We start from the raw sequence: 20,843 nt of genomic DNA on the forward strand, positions 1-20,843 counted from the left end.
GAATGAAAAACGAAAAAAAAAATCAATTCTTATGAATTTTTCTTAAAGAGGATGCTCATATGTTTCTGTAGTTTAATCACGTTTTCTTTGATTTTGCTTTTCATTTTTACACCAAAATCTTTCAATCATGGTCAATTTGATCTTTAAAAAAATTTTCCTTGATTGCGGTCAAAAATGAAAAGGAGTCAACTCTACGGTAAAATATGAAAAAAAAATTGTCGATGAATTTGGTATAGCCTTTGGCCAATTTAGTGTTATTGGAGCGTTTTCAACCTGAGTCTAGAGAAAGAAGTTTTTAGACCACACCGACAGCACTGAAGGCGTTATTTGAGCCTTGACTGTTTATTTTGGGACGTTTTCTCGGCTATTGTTGACGTTTTATTGGCTATATTTGACACTTTTTGGCCTGTTTTCACGTTTTTTTTTTGCTATTTCTTACATTTTTTTGGCTGTTTTTGACGTTTTTTTCCGGCTATTTTTGACGTTTTTCGAACTGTTTTTGACGCTTTTGTCGGCTGATTTTTACTTTTTTCCGGCTTTTTTTGCCGTTTTTTTCCGCTATTTCTGACGTTTTTTGGCTATATCTAACGTTTTTTTCAGCTATTTTTCTGGTTTTTTAGGCTATTTTTGACTTTTTTCGGCTTTTTCTGACGTTTTTTCGGCTATATTTGACGTTGTTTTGGCTATTTTCGGCTATTTATGAAGTTTTTTCGACTATTTTTGACGTATTTTTGGCTGCTTCTGACGTTTTTTTTTGCTATCTCTGACGTTTTTTCGGCTATTTTTTGCCTGCCAAGACTGGATTAAGACTTGGCAAGTCTTGGCCAAGTCTGACAAGTCTTAAACGTGGTATGATCATAGCTCTGAATCAGTACTGTTACCTAGACTTGTAATTAGAGACTTGCTCGGTACTGATGTTAACTTGGCGTTCGGTACGGGCAATATCTAAAAATCGCACGTGCGTCTGTTGGGAGCGAATAAATTGCTCCCACAATTTAGACCGATCAGCCAGATATTGAAAACTTCTTTGAGGTCATATTTCTTGATTTATCTTTTGAGTGAGAGTTTGTCATGAAGAGACTGTATATTGTGAGACAATACAGTCTAGCAAGCTAAATGTCAAATAACTAGTTCATCGAACAGACAGTGACGTTCAATTCAATGTTGCCAATTTTAGGCGAAGACAGAGCTCACATTTGCTTAACATTTGAGTCTAGAAATTCGTTTATTCTTTTCAGTAATAAGATAAAGTGATTTTCGTATACTTTGCCCTCTTGTTTTGGGCAAAAGCGTATGATTAACTAACAATAAATAACAAATCAGATACATCTCTAATATTACAGGTCAATTTAAGAGAGCTTGAAATGAGTACACTAAATGAGTACACTAATTGATTTCTTGGTTAGTTTTGTCAATTAAGAATTGAAAACAAATCATTTTTGTTTTCGAATCTAAATTGACCATACCTTATTCTATAAAACTAAAACCTATATGGCCTCTGGTTATGCCCTCAGTTTTGATGACAATGAAGAACTCAGTTGCACAATATGCTTTCATATATTTGAGGAGCCGAGAATTTTGAACTGTGGTCACTCATTTTGCAGAAAATGTCTGGAAAAACTCGTCCATAGAAACCAGCGACAATGCCCGGTTTGTAGAAGCCAGTTTCCGGATGAGTCAAGCGGCGCCCACGATTTTCCACAGAATTACTCGCTCAAAAAAGTAAGTTGAAAAATATTAACAAGCAAAAAGATCGTGAATTTAGCTATTTTTGGCTTGACTGATTTCAACACCGTGCAAAACAATTACAGACAAAAAATTTTTTTGTCGACGTCTCCCAATTATATGCTTTAAATTTGATAATGGCATATGACATAATATTAAAATAATATTAAAATAATATTAATATAACAAAAAATTTGATAATCACTAAATAGCTATAGACTCAACTATGTTTCAGGCTGTTTTATACCTGAAAAGCGGGAAGCAGCAAAACGAGAACCTGGATGCCTCATTGGAATGGATCAATCTCTCTACTTTTTACTCCTCGACTAGTAATGTTGATGGATCTTAATTTTAGCAAGGTTTTTTACGAAGTGAATTTGAACTGGATTTAACCAGTTGACCTTTAGGTAGGCAGCGGAGAATTTTGACATTTCAGAGGTCCCAGAAAGGTTTCTTTCGGAAGTTCATTTGATTCCAGTGATTGAACCTTTAATAACAAATAACATTTCTCTTGCTTTCTTTTGTGACTCTTTGTCGGCCCGACGTTGTTTTGGTTTGCTCTTTTAAATACTTCGGAAAACATTTAGTGATCATTTGATAGCGACGAGATAAAACAAGTTGAATACTGGAGTTTTCAGCTTGTTTTATCTCGTCACTATCAAATGATCACTCAATTTTTTCCGAACTATTTAAAAGAATAACTCAAAACAACGACGGGTCGACAAAGAGTCACGAAAGAAAGCAAGAGAAATGTTATTTAACATAATAAAGGTGTAAAAAGTGGAATTAGTTATTCGGAAAAAAGGTTAGTTGTGGGGCGATAGATAATTGAACATAAGTTGAAAAAATGCTGCACACTTTTTGATGAGAAGTTTAAGAGAAAATTTTTTGACCAAAAGTTTTTGACGCTTTCATATATTTGATGAGCCAAGATTTTCAACTGTGGTCACTCATTTTGCACTTATACTGCAAGTATCTTTTGGTCAAAAAATTTTCTTTTTAACTCCTCATCAAAAGTGTGCTGCATTTTTTCAACTTATGTTCAATTATCTATCGCCCCACAACTAAACTTTTTTCCGAATAACTCATTTCACTTTTTACGCTTTTGTCAATTTATTAGAACATCCAAAAAAACTTTCTGTATATATATATATATATATATATACATATATATATATATATATATATAAAACTTGTCAAACACAAAATAAACAAGTAATTTTTTCACCTGAGAAGACAAAATTTGGTTCTTTTTTTATACATAAATACAGAATACTAACTCTTGAGTAGATTTTCTTGATTAATCTATCTTACATTATTCCCTAAGATTTCCAGTACTTCTCCTTGTGAGCCATTTTTAGCAAATTCAGATTTACTCCTAGCCCTAAGCTCAGATTAGATAATAAAGTGTTAAAAGGTCAGGCACCAAAAAGTTGGATGTAGCTCAATTTGGTCAAATAGTTTGCAATTGAGTCTTAGAAAAACACAAGAAAAGGAAAAACGAGCTAGAAAGATGTCACCACTCATATTTCTAAATGTTCTACGAATGTAACGGCTAGCTGTTGTATAAAAATTTTTCAAGCGAAAATTTCTTGTGTTTGTTCGGTTGAATTTTTCAAATAAAAAAGTTTTTTAAAGGGCGGAAGCGGCACGATTTTTTTTGCGTTTGATTGATTTTTATCTTTTTTGCGCGTATTTTGAATTTCCCTAAAAATGAAAAAAAAATGTCACCGTTGTATTAAAGCCTCAAAAGTTTGCAATTTGGAAAACAATAAAAATTTATCCTGTTTCTTAAATGCTTTGCTTTCAGTGTTTGTTTTACATAGAAAAGCTTTGGAAATTTTGAATTGCTTTCGCATTGTTTTTCCAAATGTTTTTTGAATTTACAATTTCGTGTTGATTATACTGTGCTATTAAAGGTTCCAGTGAGCAATATAAAGTAATAGCTGTCAAGAAAAGATCCTTACAATTGATTCATTCAGCACCATATTTGCGCTACTCATCAAAAACCGAAAGTCTTCTTTTGCAAAGGAACCAATTGTTCGGAACCTATTTGCGATGATTGTTGGTCGACCAATCATATTGACCAATCAGAGGGACACAGAATAGTTCCTAAATCAGTAGTTGTTTCCGAAATCAGAAAAATTGCTGGCGAAAACACGGAGAAAGTTTTGGCGTATCAAGAGGCAGTGAAAAAGATAGAAGGAAAAGCAAAAAGTTTCAGCTCTTCGCTATTTGAACTCATGGAGAAAGTCAACGAAATGTCTGAATTTCACTTGGAGTTTGTTTCAAATACGGTCGATTGCAACCTGCACAAATACACAGCCAGAATGCTTCAAAAACAAGTCAATAATCAAGAGAATCTTCAAGCACTGAAACAAGATCTGGACACTATGGGTGGTTTATTTAATTGTGCGCTGGAACAGCTTGACCTTGCAACGCAGGTAACTATGAGGGAGAAAAGTGCCCGTCGAACTTAAAAGCCATTTTGATTAGGCTTGGCTTGTATACTGTAAACAGTAGAGTTGAAGAGTGGGAAAAATTTTTTGTTTAACTTAAGCGTAAATTTGCTAAACTCAACAAACGGCTGGACATTGCTTTGATAAATGTGTTGTTGTTTCCCCTAGAATTGGTATTTTTGTTTTGTTTATAGTTCGATTTATTTGAAAAAAAATTCTTGTTGAACGCAATAAAAAACTTTTTCAGGTAGCTACACTTGAATTCGTTTAGGTTACACCTTAACTACCGTGTTTTTGAACGCACGATGGTCTGGACATAGGAAACTTTGAACGCACGAAAATCTTATTATAGTGACCCTTCCTTGTGAAAGCTTTCGACGAAGAAAACCTCAACTTACTTCAGTTCAAAAAGTCGCAAAAGGTCAAACGCAGGAAATTCGCATCCAACATTTTGCTTTGTTTTGAACTTTTTCACGCCTGGAATTATAAAAAAAATGCTGAAGTTCCAAAATATTCAAGCTTTAAAAACTGGATGACTGGCACTCTCTTCAACCAATATGATCATCGACAGGTTTTAAATGTACCAACTACTGGGGCACTTCATCAAAACCATAACCCTAAGATACCAATACTTAAAATAAATACATTATAAATTTGCTAAGATACCAATTCATGATAGATCTGGATATAAACACAGGAAAGTCTGGAAACACACACTTTTGAACGCACGAAGAAAGCATAAAAATTTTTTGAACGCACGAAAGTCTGGATACAAGTGTCTTTGAGCGCACGATTGCCTGGATGCACAAATTTTCAAATTTGGAGCGCACGAGTTTTGATTTGGAGCGCACGGAAGTTTTCTGAATGCACGGAGGACGCACAAGAAATTTTTGAATGCACGATAGGCTGCAAATAAGTACTTTCCGTCTGAGACGGTCTGGAAACAGAAATGTTAATTCTGGGGAAGTCTGGATATATGGACCTTCGGTTTGAGACCTCAACCTGAAAAATATATTTTTAGAAAAATGTTAAACGTTGACTAGTTAAAACAACAACAAGCATAGCCTGCTAACCAACCGTACCGTTCGATTAAATTTTTTTCCATTTCAAATTGAAATCTACATAATGATAATGCTGAGTGCTTTACATCTAGGCGTTTTATAAAGAACTTATTCAATTTCGCTAATGTAATCCAATAGCAAATACAAAATTAACCTTAATCACTTCTGTGCAGTTTAAAGTCAAAATTAATTATTATATATATATATATATATATATATATATATATGTATCGTCATAGTGGTGCTGGATTCAACTAGTTCACAAAACGTACAATATCGACTATCAGATAACATTTGCTTGGCAATTAACTATTCAACATTGGTTTGCGTTTGCAAAATGTAATTTATAAAAAAAATCAAAAACATTTAATTGGAATAAAGCAAATCTTCCATTGAAATACGAAGATTGGCTCTCAAAATTGCCTGAGGTTTTTCTTAGTTGTCAATTATCTAGCTCCAAATGGTAAAAAATGCATCAAAGTGCATATACCGCTTCGATTTGTGCGTTACTCAATTTTCTCTGACGCCTTAAAGATTAATTGGCGATACTGTGGTTAAACGTCAGTGATTTCTGCATGCTAAAAGAACTCTATTAGGATCCAAAAGAACTAAACGGAAGTCAGTATTGCCTAATTGTGTTGCTCAATGATTCAAACTCCGAAGGGAATTGGAAAACGTTGAGCAGATTAGCACCGAAAATCAATGCCGCAATCATTGCGCAACACAATTAAGCAGCAATATTGACTTCATTTTAATTCTTGTGGATCCAAGTAGAGTTGTTTTGGAATGCAGAAATCACGAACTTCGCATCAGAGTTGACCAGTTTTTTTTGGTTTTCAGGCCTAAGAAAGTCAGATTACAGGAATTGCAGTTTAAGATGAGAAAGTCAATTTTCAAAGCCTCGTAAAAAGTTTTGTCAATTCTGCAGTTGATTTTATCAAAAATTGTATTGCGTTGTCTGCGCAGTTTTATTTTCCAGCGAATTGAGCGTTTATCACCTAACTCTATTGAAAGTGACACCGTTATCAATTGCGGCAATTTTTGTTTTATGCTCTCTTTTTCAGAATCGACTAATGCGGAAAAACATATATTTTTCCATATATCGTCTAAGCAATTTCAATCGCGTATAAAAAACTCAAACACAAACGATTCTTACAAACTAACTAATTCAGCACAATAATATTTTGAAAACGTAAATATTATACAAAACACCTTAGCCAAAGTAGCATAATATTTATTTGCTCCCAATAAAAAAAAGTTACAATTGAATAAATCGCCGCATTTAAAAAAATATCCGAACATTTTTATGGTTTTGAGGAGAATTTTGTAACTCAAAGTAAATATTTTTGAAGAAGCGTTAAGTTCTTCTTGATTTGGTCAACAGTTTTTTCTGCTTTAAACCCAATTAAATACGATGTATTAAACAAGCTTTGTGATATACCGCTTCAAGCTAATTTTGAAAACAGAAAATACCTAAAATTTGGCTAGAGCTGAATTTTGCGCTGTAGCTACAATATTTTAGACAAAGAATTAAGTGCTACACTTAGACTGGGTTTATTGCAAAAAATAGCTCTTGGAATCTTGCTGTGCAAACCTTGCATTAAGTGAGGGCCAACAATTGATAAGTCTTAAGACCCTGAAGTAGCCGCGAATAACTTCTTAAAAGTCAAACGATGTGAAATTAAAGTTGTTTTACGCAAGCGCAGCGTATATAGAGATCGCATCTCTTTTGAATTGTATTGATCAAAACAAAAAATATTTTTGAGAAACTTAAAACAGAGTTGATAAAGTAGAGAATTGACGATTTTGAAGTTTTTTCTACCAGCATATTGTCTTTTTTACCAACATATTTGGACCCATAATCGATCGTTTACATTTATAGGTTGAATTTTTGAAAACCAAATTTATTTCGGTAAATCTCAAACGTTCTTGGTACTTGCTCAATTATGCTGGATATATTAAATTTTTTAAAACCCAAAGCAGAAACCTAATACTCCTTGAATCTTTGTTGTTTGTAGAAAGTCAGAAGAAAATTGGCGCCAAAATTGGTAAAACAAAAGTAGTTTTTTGGTATTATATTGAATACATAGTGTCAATGAAAAAAATTAGCTAAATCGATTACCAGATTTACAAGTTATTACACTTAGTTTTTGTGTTGTATTTAAACTTCTTAAATTTAGTCATAGAAGTAACTGAGGCTGTACGCCTTCATGTCATGCCGAACCTGTTAAAACATAACAAATTTATCCAAAGTTATTGCATTTTTTGTAGATTATGTAAAGTTTTTAAAACCCTACAAAACCCTTATTAATTTCGAGGATGTAAAAACAAAGTTGGTCAATTTTACTACATTCATGAGCCAAATTTAGATGTAGTCAATGCCGTGAGTTTGAATTTGAACGCACTAAAATCTGAAGACAAAGAATTAAGTGCTAAATTTAGACTGTGCTTAATGCAAAAAATGGCTCTTGGAATCTTGCTGTGCAAACCTTGCATTAAGTGCGGGCCAACAATTGACAAGTCATAAGACCCAGAAGTAGCCGCGAATAACTTCTTAAAAGTCAATTGATGTGAAATTGAATTTGTTTTATGCACCCGCAGCGTATATATAGATCGCAAATCTTTTGAAATGTATTGATTAAAACAAAAAGTTTTTTCGGGAAACTTAAAACAGAGTTGAAAAAGTAGAGAATTGAAGATTTTGAAGTCTTTTTCTTCCAGTATTTTGTCTTTTTTCCAAGACATTTGGACTCATAATTAATGATTTACATTTATAGGTTGAATGTTTGAAAATCAAATTTATTCCGGTAAAACTCAAAAGTTTTTGGTACTTGCTCAATTATGCTTGGTATAATAATTTTTTTTAAACCCAAAATAGAAACCTAATACTCCTTGAGTCTTTGTTGTTCGTAGAATGTCAGAAGAAAATTGGGGGCAAAATTGGTAAAACAAAAGTAGTTTTTTAGTATTATATTGAATACATAGTGTCAATGAAAAAAATTAGCTAAATCGATTACCAGATTTACAAGTTATTACACTTAGTTTTTTGTGTTGTATTTAAACTTCTTAAATTTAGTCATAGAAGTAACTGAGGCTGTACGCCTTCATGTCATGCCGAACCTGTTAAAACATAACAAATTTATCCAAAGTTATTGCATTTTTTGTAGATTATGTAAAGTTTTTAAAACCCTACAAAACCCTTATTAATTTCGAGGATGTAAAAACAAAGTTGGTCAATTTTACTACAATCATGAGCCAAATTTAGATGTAGTCAATGCCGTGAGTTTGAATTTGAACGCACTAAAATCTGAAGACAAAGAATTAAGTGCTAAATTTAGACTGTGCTTAATGCAAAAAATGGCTCTTGGAATCTTGCTGTGCAAACCTTGCATTAAGTGCGGGCCAACAATTGACAAGTCATAAGACCCAGAAGTAGCCGCGAATAACTTCTTAAAAGTCAATTGATGTGAAATTGAATTTGTTTTATGCACCCGCAGCGTATATATAGATCGCAAATCTTTTGAATTGTATTGATTAAAACAAAAAGTTTTTTCGGGAAACTTAAAACAGAGTTGAAAAAGTAGAGAATTGAAGATTTTGAAGTCTTTTTCTTCCAGTATTTTGTCTTTTTTCCAAGACATTTGGACTCATAATTAATGATTTACATTTATAGGTTGAATGTTTGAAAATCAAATTTATTCCGGTAAATCTCAAAAGTTTTTGGTACTTGCTCAATTATGCTTGGTATAATAATTTTTTTTAAACCCAAAATAGAAACCTAATACTCCTTGAGTCTTTGTTGTTCGTAGAATGTCAGAAGAAAATTGGGGGCAAAATTGGTAAAACAAAAGTAGTTTTTTAGTATTATATTGAATACATAGTGTCAATGAAAAAAATGAGCTAAATCGATTACCAGATTTACAAGTCATTATACTTAGTTTTTTGCGTTGTATTTATTACAAACCCCTTTTTTTAATTTTAAGGATAAAAAACAAAGTTGGTCAATTTTATTACAATCATGGGCAAAAGTTAGATCTAGTCATTGCGGTGCGTATGAATTTGAACGCACTTAAGTCTGAACACAAACATACGAATCTCGTGCGGCACAAAAGTCTCCTGAGCAGGTAAAAGTCTGATTAATGCAAAAAATTCTGGACACGAAAGCATCAAAATCTGTACGAGAAAGCATAAAATCTGGTGTTGGCACAGAAGCTTGATGAACGCGCGAAAGTCTGGACATTAACACACCAAAGTCTGAACGTGATCAAACAAAATTCTGGCACAATCTGTTTTCGTGTGGGACGGTCTGGACATGGCACTTTCTGTCTGTGAACGTCTCGACATACCGGTTGCACTTGTTGTTGAGTGCAATTTGTGCTATGCTTGTAAAAGTTGTCTTAACCTTTTCTTTAGACGTGAATCGTAGTTAAGAAAAGTTTTTCAACGCTATTGGAAAAAGTAGACTAATAGAGCTGGTACACTGAGCAATTAAATTTTTTCTCTAAGGGAGTATTACTCAAAGCAATTAGAAATGAGTTAAGGTGCGTTCAAGTGGCATGCATGTAGAAAGACTAACACACTCTAAAACTTTCTCGTGAGAAATCACAATTTTTTCTCTGGCGATGAAAAATAAAACAATGAATAAAAATGAAAAATCAAGAGAAATTTTTGCTCGTGTGATGAACAATAAAACGATTTCTCCAGTGATTGACCGTATGAAGAAAAACAAAACAGTTTTAATAGTAATATTTTTCTGCAACTTGTGTTTTAGTTGTTTTCTTGTAAATTAATTCAATCAATACGAAATTGATAACTTTTATGAACACTTTGTCTTGTTTAAGTGTCGAAACCCAGAAACATCGCCTTAGATTAGATTTGACCAGTTTTCTAAATTTTGTCTATAGTGCATGAGGTATTGAAATTTTGCCAGCAAAATCCAATTGGATTGATTTATGCACAAAAGCAGTTGAAAAAGAGCACTGAAGAAAAATCGCTAAAAACAATCCAAACGTTTGTTTTTTTTGTCACATATGAGTTATACAATATAAGAATCAAATTCCGTCAAAGGTTGTGGTACTTGAACAAAACTAATGCTAGCCAAATCTTTTTCCTAGATTTGTATTTTCTGACATGAAATTTGATGTGATGAAAACGTGAAGTTTCTTGTAAATCGCACAAAAAATTGTGATGATGCCCAACCCAAGAGATTCATTTAGTTTTACATGAAAAATCATGTAATCTGCAATCTTTCCGTGTGTAAGGTTTTGCTCACAAAAAATTTGCTTTTTTTCTCCGAAAGTTTTTATGGTTATGTCCCCATTTTTTACCCTTCCTGCTCAGGGATTTTTGTATCATGCAAATTTGCAAGTGCAAATGAGTGAGGTGCTTTGTACACGACGGGTATTCTATTTGTCTTCAATGGAGATCGAGCCCAGAATCTTCCGGGGGCCAAAATGGGGTGCTACTTAACTGTACTTTGTTCCGCAGCCCATGAATCTGGAGACTTTTAAAACAGGCTACTTTTTTTGGCTGGGTAGACTTAAAACTCAACGTAGGCTGGGGTAGCTAAACGGGAAGCAAAGGTTGAAAATAACCCTATCTGATAGAAGGTTGAGCGCGAACAACTTAATTTATATTGTGCCTAAGATAAGCTTGATATAGCTTGGCAAAAAGTATACTTGGCTGAAGATATGGAGCCTTGAGAAGCAAGAAAGCACGTGAGAACGGGCTATAAGAGACGCACAAGTTCGAGAACGTAAGACCAGTTGGTGTAAATGGGTGGCACACTAGGCTTGCAAGTAAGAGATGCTGGTTCGAATCCAGTACTGCTCCATTTTCACAGTAGTTGCACCTGCATAGACCCCCTAACACTATCCGCGGCTTATGTTGCAGTCTTTTCGGAACTCGGAAACTGTATATTCTAAAAATTGTTGCCATATTTTGCTCTGATATTGACGCGGGTCTGCTTAATCGAAGCTTGATTGCCTTTTTTCCAACGGCCAAGAACAGTGTGGACTATACTCTGCGTTTTTGATCCAGACTGTCATTACCTGTCCTATGTCCAAAAAACCGAGTATACATACTCGATTTTGACGGACTTTTTCACGACCTGTGGTTAAAGATTAGAGTTGTAGGCATGTGTGTGGAAACGAGCGACACAAGGGTAATTTAGTTCAAATTTGCTTCATTTGTTTGGATCCATTCAATTGTCCTGGTATGGTAGTAACATGTAATCTCTAATGTATTCTGGAATAGCAAATCTTCAGCGTCAATGCCATTCTTGCCATTCTTTGTGATTATGGCCATACCGAATTCCTTAATCCATACCGGTTCCTATTAATATGACTCGACGGAGTCTGTAGGCCAAACGGTTTAATGTCTTGTGTATTTTTTGTTCCCAGCAGATTTGCGTAAGCTATGGTTTTAAAGTTGGCTCCGCTCTGAACATAAAACGAAGGTTCATGCATTGCGTTCAGAAGAGTTAGTTTTCATGTTTAATTTAAAGATCAGAGAAAACAAAGAGCGAAAATGACCTTTTTAGCTAGCACGCGACAGGTACACATTACATAATAATAATCAGAACATAAAAGTTAGTTACGTAACAATTTAGTGCGACTATAGTAGTCTTCATGGATTAACACTAATCACAACAGATATGATAGAATCTGAATGCTATCTTAAGAATTGACCAATTAAGAACCCATCAGATTTTTTTAAGTAAGAGAAAATAATACTTCATCGGATTGGGTCTAGGAAATAAACCCCGAAAAAAGCCCACTTAATTTTAGGTAGGAAATAACCCCCTCCCCCACTGAAATTAAAAATGAATTTCGTCGTGATAATTTGTTTGGTTGTGATACTTTTGTATCAAGTCCCACGGGTCGCTCAGGCATGGCCAAATGCGCTAAATGGACAGCTGTTTTATAGTCAAGTGGGGTTTTTTTCGTACCTATAATTAAGTGGTTATTTTTCCGCGTTTTTTTCCGAAATCGCATCAGATTTCTTGAGTCCATCAGCGCATCAAGAAATAATCAAAAAAGCTCAAAATCACTGCAGATTGAATAACTAATTAATCATTTTTTTCTACAAAAGCTCAAAACTGCCATTGAGTTTGACAAGGGCGGCAATCAGACATCGGATCCACCCGAATCAAGAAAAAGTTACCAGAGGAGGGATTTGGTTGCAATTGACGTGCTAAAACGTTTGCCTATGGACTGTCTGGACGATTTCATAACACTGAAGGCTCAAGTTTTTGATCATCACTGTGAACGAGTGATCTGTTCCTTCGAGAACGTGATTTTCGTCTTCGATCACAATTTGGATTATATAGAAAAGTTTACATTGCCCCGATGTTGGCCATTTCAACGTAAGTTTAGTTTTTGTAATTTATTCATTTTAATCAATTTAACTTGAACCAGTTCCAGCATAATTTATGATTTTTAAAAATGAGGCTAGAGTTTAGGTCTAATTGTCTGAATCCTTCAAAAAATGGGGACGTCTATAGCAATGAAGTTAAAACAATTTGGGAACAGATAGCACAAGTCTGGCAACGAGAGTTAAAAACACATTCAAAATCACATGAAAGGACGAAAGTCTGGTAAAAATTTGTACCGTAAATTAGACCGTTGCATTACGAGCCAGTGCCCTTATTAAACAAAGTAGATCCGTTGATCCATTTTACCTCTTAATTCTACAAAACGCACAATGATACATGCAAAAGTGTCTCCCAGTTTGGGATACGGCCAAAAGAGATCAATAATGCCAATTGGGTGACGTACAACAATGCTGACGTATAAAAGTGCCGATTATAGGAGTGCCGAGAATTTATTCAATTTTTCTCGCAATAAATTTCTAAGCCAATCAGACCACTTCAACTGAAATGAGCGCAAAAATTTTCAACCAATCAATTTGAAGTCGTGAGATTTTGGATTTTATTATCTATCAGGATAAAACAATTGCGGCCCGCGGGAATCGATATGAATCTATCACAACCGAACTACAGATCCGCGTCGCCTGTTTCCTTTGAAAATAAAATGCGCTATTATTTAATTGATAGTTAATTGGTATTCGCTGTTTCGGCACTATTAAAATCAGTTCCAGTCAATCACTCTCAAACGTCGGCATAGTATGACGTTGGCATATTTGTATGTAATCTGCAAATTGGTAATTCATTGCTCTTGAACATTTAAGCATTTATTATAATCGCGTGTCTTTTTGAAGAAAAAATTTTTGCTTGTATATTTTGTTCTAGAATATTAGTTCGATGTTATTTCTCGTATGATTTTGCCACACTTGGCTTTTGGATTTTGGTGAGTGATTAGAATTTCTCGCGCAATTAGAAATTGAGTCTGCTGCTAAAATATAGTCGATTGTAAGCTTCGAATGCACAGCTTGTGTAGCGTATTGGGTAATTCTTACACTAGTATGCGCGAGATTGTGAGTTCGAAACCCTCCCTAGGCAATAGTTCTTGCCTCACAGGCGTTTTTCTAACTTTATTCCCGATTCTACATAGTATACCTCGCCATTTGTTTGGGAGCAATTTGTCGGGTGTTAGTCGATTTTTGTTTTACTCAAAGTTTAGGACTTTTGCCTTCGTCTATGTCTGAGTTGCCAAATTCCACAAAATAGCGTAGCATTAAATAAAGTAGGATGAGAATTTTGAAGGAAAACAACTGAGGCTAATTCTGCCAAAGATAAGCTGGGCATAACTTGAAAAGAAGCTCTACTTGTTCAACGTATAATTGGCAAGAGATATGGGAAATAATAATTTTCATGAACGAGGGTAATAAGAAGTTGCTCAAGAATGAAAGCGTGCCACGAAATGTTATAATATGGGTAGCAGACCAAGCTTGAAAGTAATAAATGCAGGTTTTAACCCAGGATTACCCTAACAGTTGCAGGCGCTGGCTCATAATGTAAGACCAAATAACCAATAAAATGTTGAGTTGTCTAGCAAAAGAACCTCATCTATCTGCCTTATATGTTCGTTTAGGTACTGTCGAATCTGTTGCAGTTGGCGGAGACGATTTAGCAATGTACGTTTTGCAGAAAACTACCCACCAACGGTACATTTTATCAGCAGTAAAGAAAACAAACGGTGAAGTCTTGCGCGTCATGCGTCAGAGCGAGAAATCGGTAGTAATTGAAAGTAAAATTGCAGCTATTGACAACTGTCTTTTCATACTGGAAAAAATGGCAATTACAAAAACCAACAAAAACGAAGATATCATGATACATCTTTTTGAAAACGAAGTCTTCGAGAAAACAATACAAACAAACGCAACTCACGTCAATGAAATAACAATTACTCCCCGATTTATTTTAGTGTACTCCGAATCAAACAAAATTGTAATTCAAGGAATTGAAAATAGCGACTTGCTCAAGCGAAAGATTGAACTTGCTGATGTAAATCTTATTAAAAAAATTATGTTCATACCCGATTCAGATGACCCCGATCCGACCTCAGGTTACCTGTTTGTTACCCATTTATTTCACAATTTGTACCATTACTTGAAGGTATTTCACGTGAACTTGGCGACTGTTGAGAATTTCGCAGTTTTACAACCAATAGAGTTCGATTTCATGAAGCAGCGCTGCTCAAAACAAACGAATTATTTGCTGGCAGTTGGAACCGATCGAATTTTGTGTCGCGGTCAATTTAACGATGGGATGTTTGTGTTAAAGCTGGGTTTTAAATAGTCCTTTCAAGACCGATGTCTATGTTCATTAAAGATTTATCTAGAGTTTAATTAAAGTTTATCACTGATGAAATGTCAACTAAAGTGTCAACAAACGTGGGCAGTCAAACAAGTTCGTCCCAGGTTCAGACCTCGACTTCTGAAAAAATTATGGACACCCAAAAAGTGGTATGGAAAGATAGTACTCGACCCCAGGAGCCTACAAAATCATCTTAGTTCGTCAAAATTCTTACGTTGTACTTTTGTTTGGCTCGATTTTTTTCGATATGCCAAATATTGTCAGTTTTTACCTTTCTGATAAATTAGAAATAACAACACTAACAAATACTAGAAAAATAAACGACAAAAACCTGAGAATAAAAGCAAAGAGGCATGTACGAGTTAAAAGAAAGATCTAAAAGAAAGTACTAGAACAAAGAGAAGCAAATTTTTAAGAATAACGAAATAGGGTGTCTCGACTTGGCCCACGTTAACAATTTAGCAAATATTTTAAAAAAGATGTTAAACACTTATTTTTGGTCGCAGATTTATTTTCACGTTCTATCCATTTTGATCCACTTAAATTGACATATGTTACATCAACCGCCAAAATAACAAGAAAGCGACTAAAAAATAATAACAATAAAAAACTGTTTGGACTTGTGTGCAGAGTTTAAGGCTTCTATTGAGAATTTTTGTCAGCAGAAACAATTGATGATTTATAAAACATTTTGTGTTAAAATATTTTTGCTCTCGCTGAAAATTTTATGCGATCTCTCAAAAAAATATATGTAAACACCTGCAAAAGAAAAAAATCTGGACTCTTATTAATCAAATCGATAACTTTGTGCGGTGATTTAACTGCAGTTTCAATAGGGTAACCATTAGCTCCAAGGAAAGTACCGGAAAACTTTTTTCGTATCTGCTACTCATAACTGTTATTGGGTAAGCAAAAAAATTTTGTTAAGGTACCTGAGGCTACAGTTGTAGTCTCAGGTACGTTATAAACAAGATTATAGTTGATCTACTTTGTTGAGAAGAATACAAGCGTTGAGAAGAATATATATATACTACTTTGTTGAGAAGAATATATATATATATATATATATATATATATATATATATATATTATAACCTCCAGACAGCTCTGATTGAATTTTGCAGGGAATCCCATTTTTTTGGTTCATTCAATTGAGCAAGTAATATTACCTTAACATAACATTTCGCAAAAAAAATTGACTAAATCAAAGGTTACTATCAAAAGCAGACTATTTCAAGTTACGTTTCCCAACATTAAGTTTGACAAGGATACAAACCAGCGAGCTCCTATTAAACTTACCAAAACTGAAAAAAATGCAATTACACAAGGAATGGGTCAGAGCAAGGAGTGATATGTTGGAAAACAAAATTGAATACAAGCCAACTGCTATCAGTTTCAAAAGGAAAATTTTATTGAAAAATTGGTCGCATTTGTTTTCAAAAGTTCAAAATGATTAATAGTTTCTTCCCGGTGGAAACAACTAGCACATAGTTTGATTTTAAGTAACAACCAAATCTTATTATTTCTCAGTTTTTGCTTTCGGAAAGTTCGTTTAAGCAAAGAAGACGGTTAAAATTGGACTAGTCGATAGATAAAAACGGCCATTTTAAAAAGCAAACTGACCATAGAAAAAATATGCACATTTGCAAAAGAACCGATATTAGAAATCGGAAACTAGTTTTTAAGGAAAAAAATATCCTACCGGAATTAGATTTTTTAAAATTTATCCAGTTCTTAAACTATAGTTCTATGCAGTTAGTTATCCAGCGGGGTAAACCGGTTGGGAAAAGAATAATTTCTACTGATACTCTATACTTTCCTTGATGGTAAAAATGTCCCCATAAGCGATCCCCTGCTGCATCAGTAACTATAAAATTAGCGAGAACTGACTGAGTTAACAAAATGCGTTATTACAAAAAAAAATTGGCTCTAAATTTAATGTGGATGAACGATTTTGTAACAAAACAAAAAATTGAAACACAAAAGTAACCTTTATTTACTAAGTTTTTAATTGATCAAATTGATGCTTTTGTTGAAAAATAATGTTTTCTTTTTCAAAATTATAATTAAAATGTCATGTGTATTCTTGTGCTCATATCACTTTGCAATGTAAGTTGAAGTGTCATTTTCTATGAAAACAAACATGCATGCAATAATACGAATATAACGACAAGGAAAAACACATTCTGAAGCGATAACGACCCATTCTGAAGCCCTAGACAAAGATGTCCTCTGTTCAGGCCGTCCCAGACCAATATGAACTCTGATCAGATTGTCCCAGAGTGAAATGATTAGATATCCAACAACAAAATTGATTCGACCGTCCCACGTCAAAATTAGTTCTGACCGTACAGTTCTGGAGCAATTTGACTTTTGATCAAACCGTTCCACAACAAAATGACATCGGATTAAACAGTCCCGTACTGAAGCCGCTTTCGATCATTCTCGAATGCGCACGTCTCCCGGGTCGATTTGTTTCAGCGCATTTCAGCACATTTCAGCGCATTATTATGTAAGGTTTTTGCGCTGAACTTTTTGAAAAATAAGCGCATTTCAGCGCATTTCTTACATAATTTTCGGAAATTTTCTCGACTCGGGCTGGGATGGTGTGATCGGAAATAATTTTGGTCTTGGACAACAGCCAGGGCAAAATATCAGCATGTCACTCTACCTGTAGTTCTCGCAAATGAAATATTTAACTATTGTTCAGTCCTCTATTACGTAGCTCTAACCCAGTACATCCCACAGTGATGAAAAGATTCAAAATCTTGCAAAAATCTTTCGACAAAAATCATGCAACGGAGTGATTCCCAATAATTATGCAATTTTGGTTTCAATTTTCATTTTAAGTTTGCCTTTGTACAGCTGGTGGCAGGATTTGTCAGCAACTTGGCATTTTTACTAATTTTTCCAAACATAAGAGGGTGGTGAAGAAACCTCGTCTACACAATGTTATCAAAAGACACAGGATATTATACGTTGCCATCTTGAGTGACATAATCCCAAATATACGTTTTATTGCCTGAAACTTACTTTTTTGATATAAGTTTGATGGTTGAATTTTATTCGAAAAAACTTTTATTATAATATTAAAAAATGCTAAAAGGATAATAAAATAATAAAATGTATAAAACAAAAATATGAACCAAAAATATATCATAAACATAATTTTCGCTCGTTTTTTTCTACTTGATGGAATAAGGTGGAGTTATACAGAGGTTAATAATCCTCATCATTTATGAATTTAGATTTATTTCACTACAATTGTCTGACTACAGTCAAAAGCGGTATTCTAGTGTTTTTGTACTGTCTTCAAACTTTCTAAGTCTGATTAGTGATTTAGTTTATGTTAGTCTTTTTTTTCCTGTCCTTAATGGTGTGAAATTTTCATTAATTGGTCTATTTTACCAAATAACCGGATTTGTTTTGGAACCCAGTCTTTTTCCTCCGCCATTTACAAATTATCCATAAGGACTATGGTACTAAAAAGCTATCCTATGTACATCTCAGTTTGTATTCTTTCGGAGTTACTTTTGTTCAGTTAGTTTGATTTGCGTTAAAGCATGAAAAAAGTGACATTTTGAAATCTCTATAAAGATTTTATTCTCGTTTTCCCCGCTCTTATACGGAAAAATTGGTTGCGCTGCTTTGTTTTTTCTTACTGTTTGCCAATCTCTTATGATTTTAAATTTCAATTTTTTAATGAAAATTTACAACTCCTCAGCTTAAAATCAAGATCAAGAACAGGAACATGGATTCTCCGGGAACAAAATTGAGCAAGTTCTTTGAGGAAAGGAAAAAAAATTCTTCTAGATAAAAACACATATAATTTAAGTTTGGACAAGCGTATAATTTTTTGGCAGTGAACAGTGATCAGATGAACGGAACCGCAAAACGTTCAAACTTACTTGGAAATTCATGATATTGACAAACAAAAGTCGCCTTTTCAAGAGCCTATTGTTCAACAAGGTAATTCCCCATGTATAAATCAAAGATTGCTTGCAATTTCGTCGAAGAAATGGAGTTGAAGGCACAGGAGTGGCGAGCTTATAATCTGGATTTGTAACCAGATTTGAATTTATGGGCTTTTTTGAAGCAGCAATTAGGAAAACAGATAGTTTTGTTGGGAAAAATTAGACGAAAAGATATCGAAATGTGTAACAATTTATCATAGATATTGTCTGCAAAATGAACTATAAATAGAAAAACCTTCAACTTTTTGCTGATACTTTTAGATATGCGTAATTATATTTTAGCAAAAAAAGTGTATTATCAGGCAACTTATTTAAACTCAATTTGTGTTTTTAATTGATTTTTGTGAGGTCTTTTTATTATTTTTCAGGTGTACGTAGCATAATTTAGTCTACTTCCTGGGCTTATGTGTCATTAAAGTTATATGACATTTAAAGTGGTGTGTCCCTTATATGACCTTCAAACCTTTTCTTTTATTATTTTTATTAATAGTTTTTCTATTAATATCTTTTACTCTAACAAATCCGTCATTCCAGCGTCATTCCCATTTAGGCTAAAATACTCAGAGAGTTTAACAAAGTTAATTCTTGCAGTCAGGTAACCTTGCTTAAAAATGCAACAAGCTCGTTATCAAATGACGGAAGTCAATGAAAGTCAACTTTTTGCTATATATAGCAACTTCTTGCATGTTAATTTCTGACACTGGGTCTATTCTGTTTCTTCGCCAGTGTTTTTGCGCCACGTTAAAGAATTGTGTGTTGTTATAGCAGAAGACTCCTCTAACCAAACTTAAACAATTATAAAAACCTCTTTGAAAAAAAAACAGATAAAATTGCAAAAACGTTTTGGTGGACATTTATTTGTGATTGGCGTCTTCAATAACGTCTTCAGTATGGGAAGTTGCTGATAAAAAATAACAGCATTGACAAAAGAGATGTCAAAACTTTTTTGTCGCCGAAAGAATCGAACAAAGTCAAACTGGAAGATATAAGATTTTGAAAAAGAAACAGCAAAAAGTTGAAAAACACAATGCATTCCGAGAACTTCGCCAAACCTTCACAAGAAAAAAGATATTGTTTACAAATACTCAAGAGATACATTAAAAAAGAGGACTGCAACGTTTATTTTAGACGTTTGAATTTTACGTGCGTAAATTTTTCACTTGCAATATGATTACAAAATATATTATCAAATTTACTTTATTCCAATTCGCATTATATATATATATATATGTATATATATATATATATATATATATATATATATATATATATATATATATATATATATCGCATAATAAAAAAGAATTTGAAGAAAAATTTAAACTCCATTCAAGTGTCAATTACAAATGATCCTAGCAAAAAAAACGATAAACCTTTAAAAGAAAATAAATAAAATTTTGGTCTAAAAAGCATCAATAATAGGCGGGGGCAAATTGGCGGTTAGGTAGTTTAGCCTACCGCCCAAAAAAGGGAATTTAAGCCCAATCAAATCCACCACAAACAAGTTGTAAAGGCTTGGCGCATTATAGGGATGTTTTGATCAATCCAAAATTTCTATCAATTTGTGATCCCATGTTGGCGAATAATCCTACCCGGGTGGTGCCAGACGAAAAAGAGCTCTGATCAGAGGCCAGTTGATTGCACACTGTGTGTTCCACACCAAAATTACAGGGTCCAAGAATTGGTTTGAGCGCACAAATGTCTGGACAAGGATCTTATTTTGATCTCAACAGAGGTCACTTCCGTCTAGGATAGTTTGATCAGAGATGGTTTAAAACGCATATTAGATTGATCAGAAAATTCTTTGAGCGCAACTGTGTCTGGTCAAAAACCATTTCGAACGCATTTTCTTTTTTTGTATTTTTTTCACTGCGTGATGTCGATTCCACCAATAGGCAATTATAAA

The 20,843-nt window shown here is 33.9% G+C and overlaps 2 protein-coding genes across 4 annotated transcripts in view; one reads left to right on the forward strand and one right to left on the reverse strand.

Annotated features, from left to right (window-relative positions):
• Positions 1–20,843, reverse strand: part of LOC142353693 (plastin-3-like) — a 577,871-nt gene that overhangs the window by 69,033 nt on the left and 487,995 nt on the right. The window lies entirely within an intron of this gene.
• On the forward strand, positions 1,293–15,017 carry LOC142353649 (uncharacterized). 2 transcript variants are annotated; one of them, XM_075405945.1, is made up of 5 exons: positions 1,293–1,722; positions 1,961–2,016; positions 3,707–4,169; positions 12,365–12,611; positions 14,239–15,017. In XM_075405945.1, exons 1-5 carry the CDS (start codon positions 1,492–1,494, stop codon positions 14,943–14,945), a joined length of 1,704 nt encoding a protein of 567 aa, XP_075262060.1. In that variant the 5' UTR covers positions 1,293–1,491; the 3' UTR covers positions 14,946–15,017. The 2 variants fall into 2 exon arrangements, with proteins under 2 accessions (XP_075262060.1, XP_075262059.1); XM_075405944.1 differs by having other exon boundaries at positions 1,294–1,722; positions 12,338–12,611.

The sequence above is a fragment of the Convolutriloba macropyga genome, chromosome 14 (genome assembly GCF_964194025.1).
Source record: "Convolutriloba macropyga chromosome 14, txConMacr16.3, whole genome shotgun sequence".
In the NCBI taxonomy this organism is placed as follows: Eukaryota; Metazoa; Xenacoelomorpha; order Acoela; family Convolutidae; genus Convolutriloba; species Convolutriloba macropyga.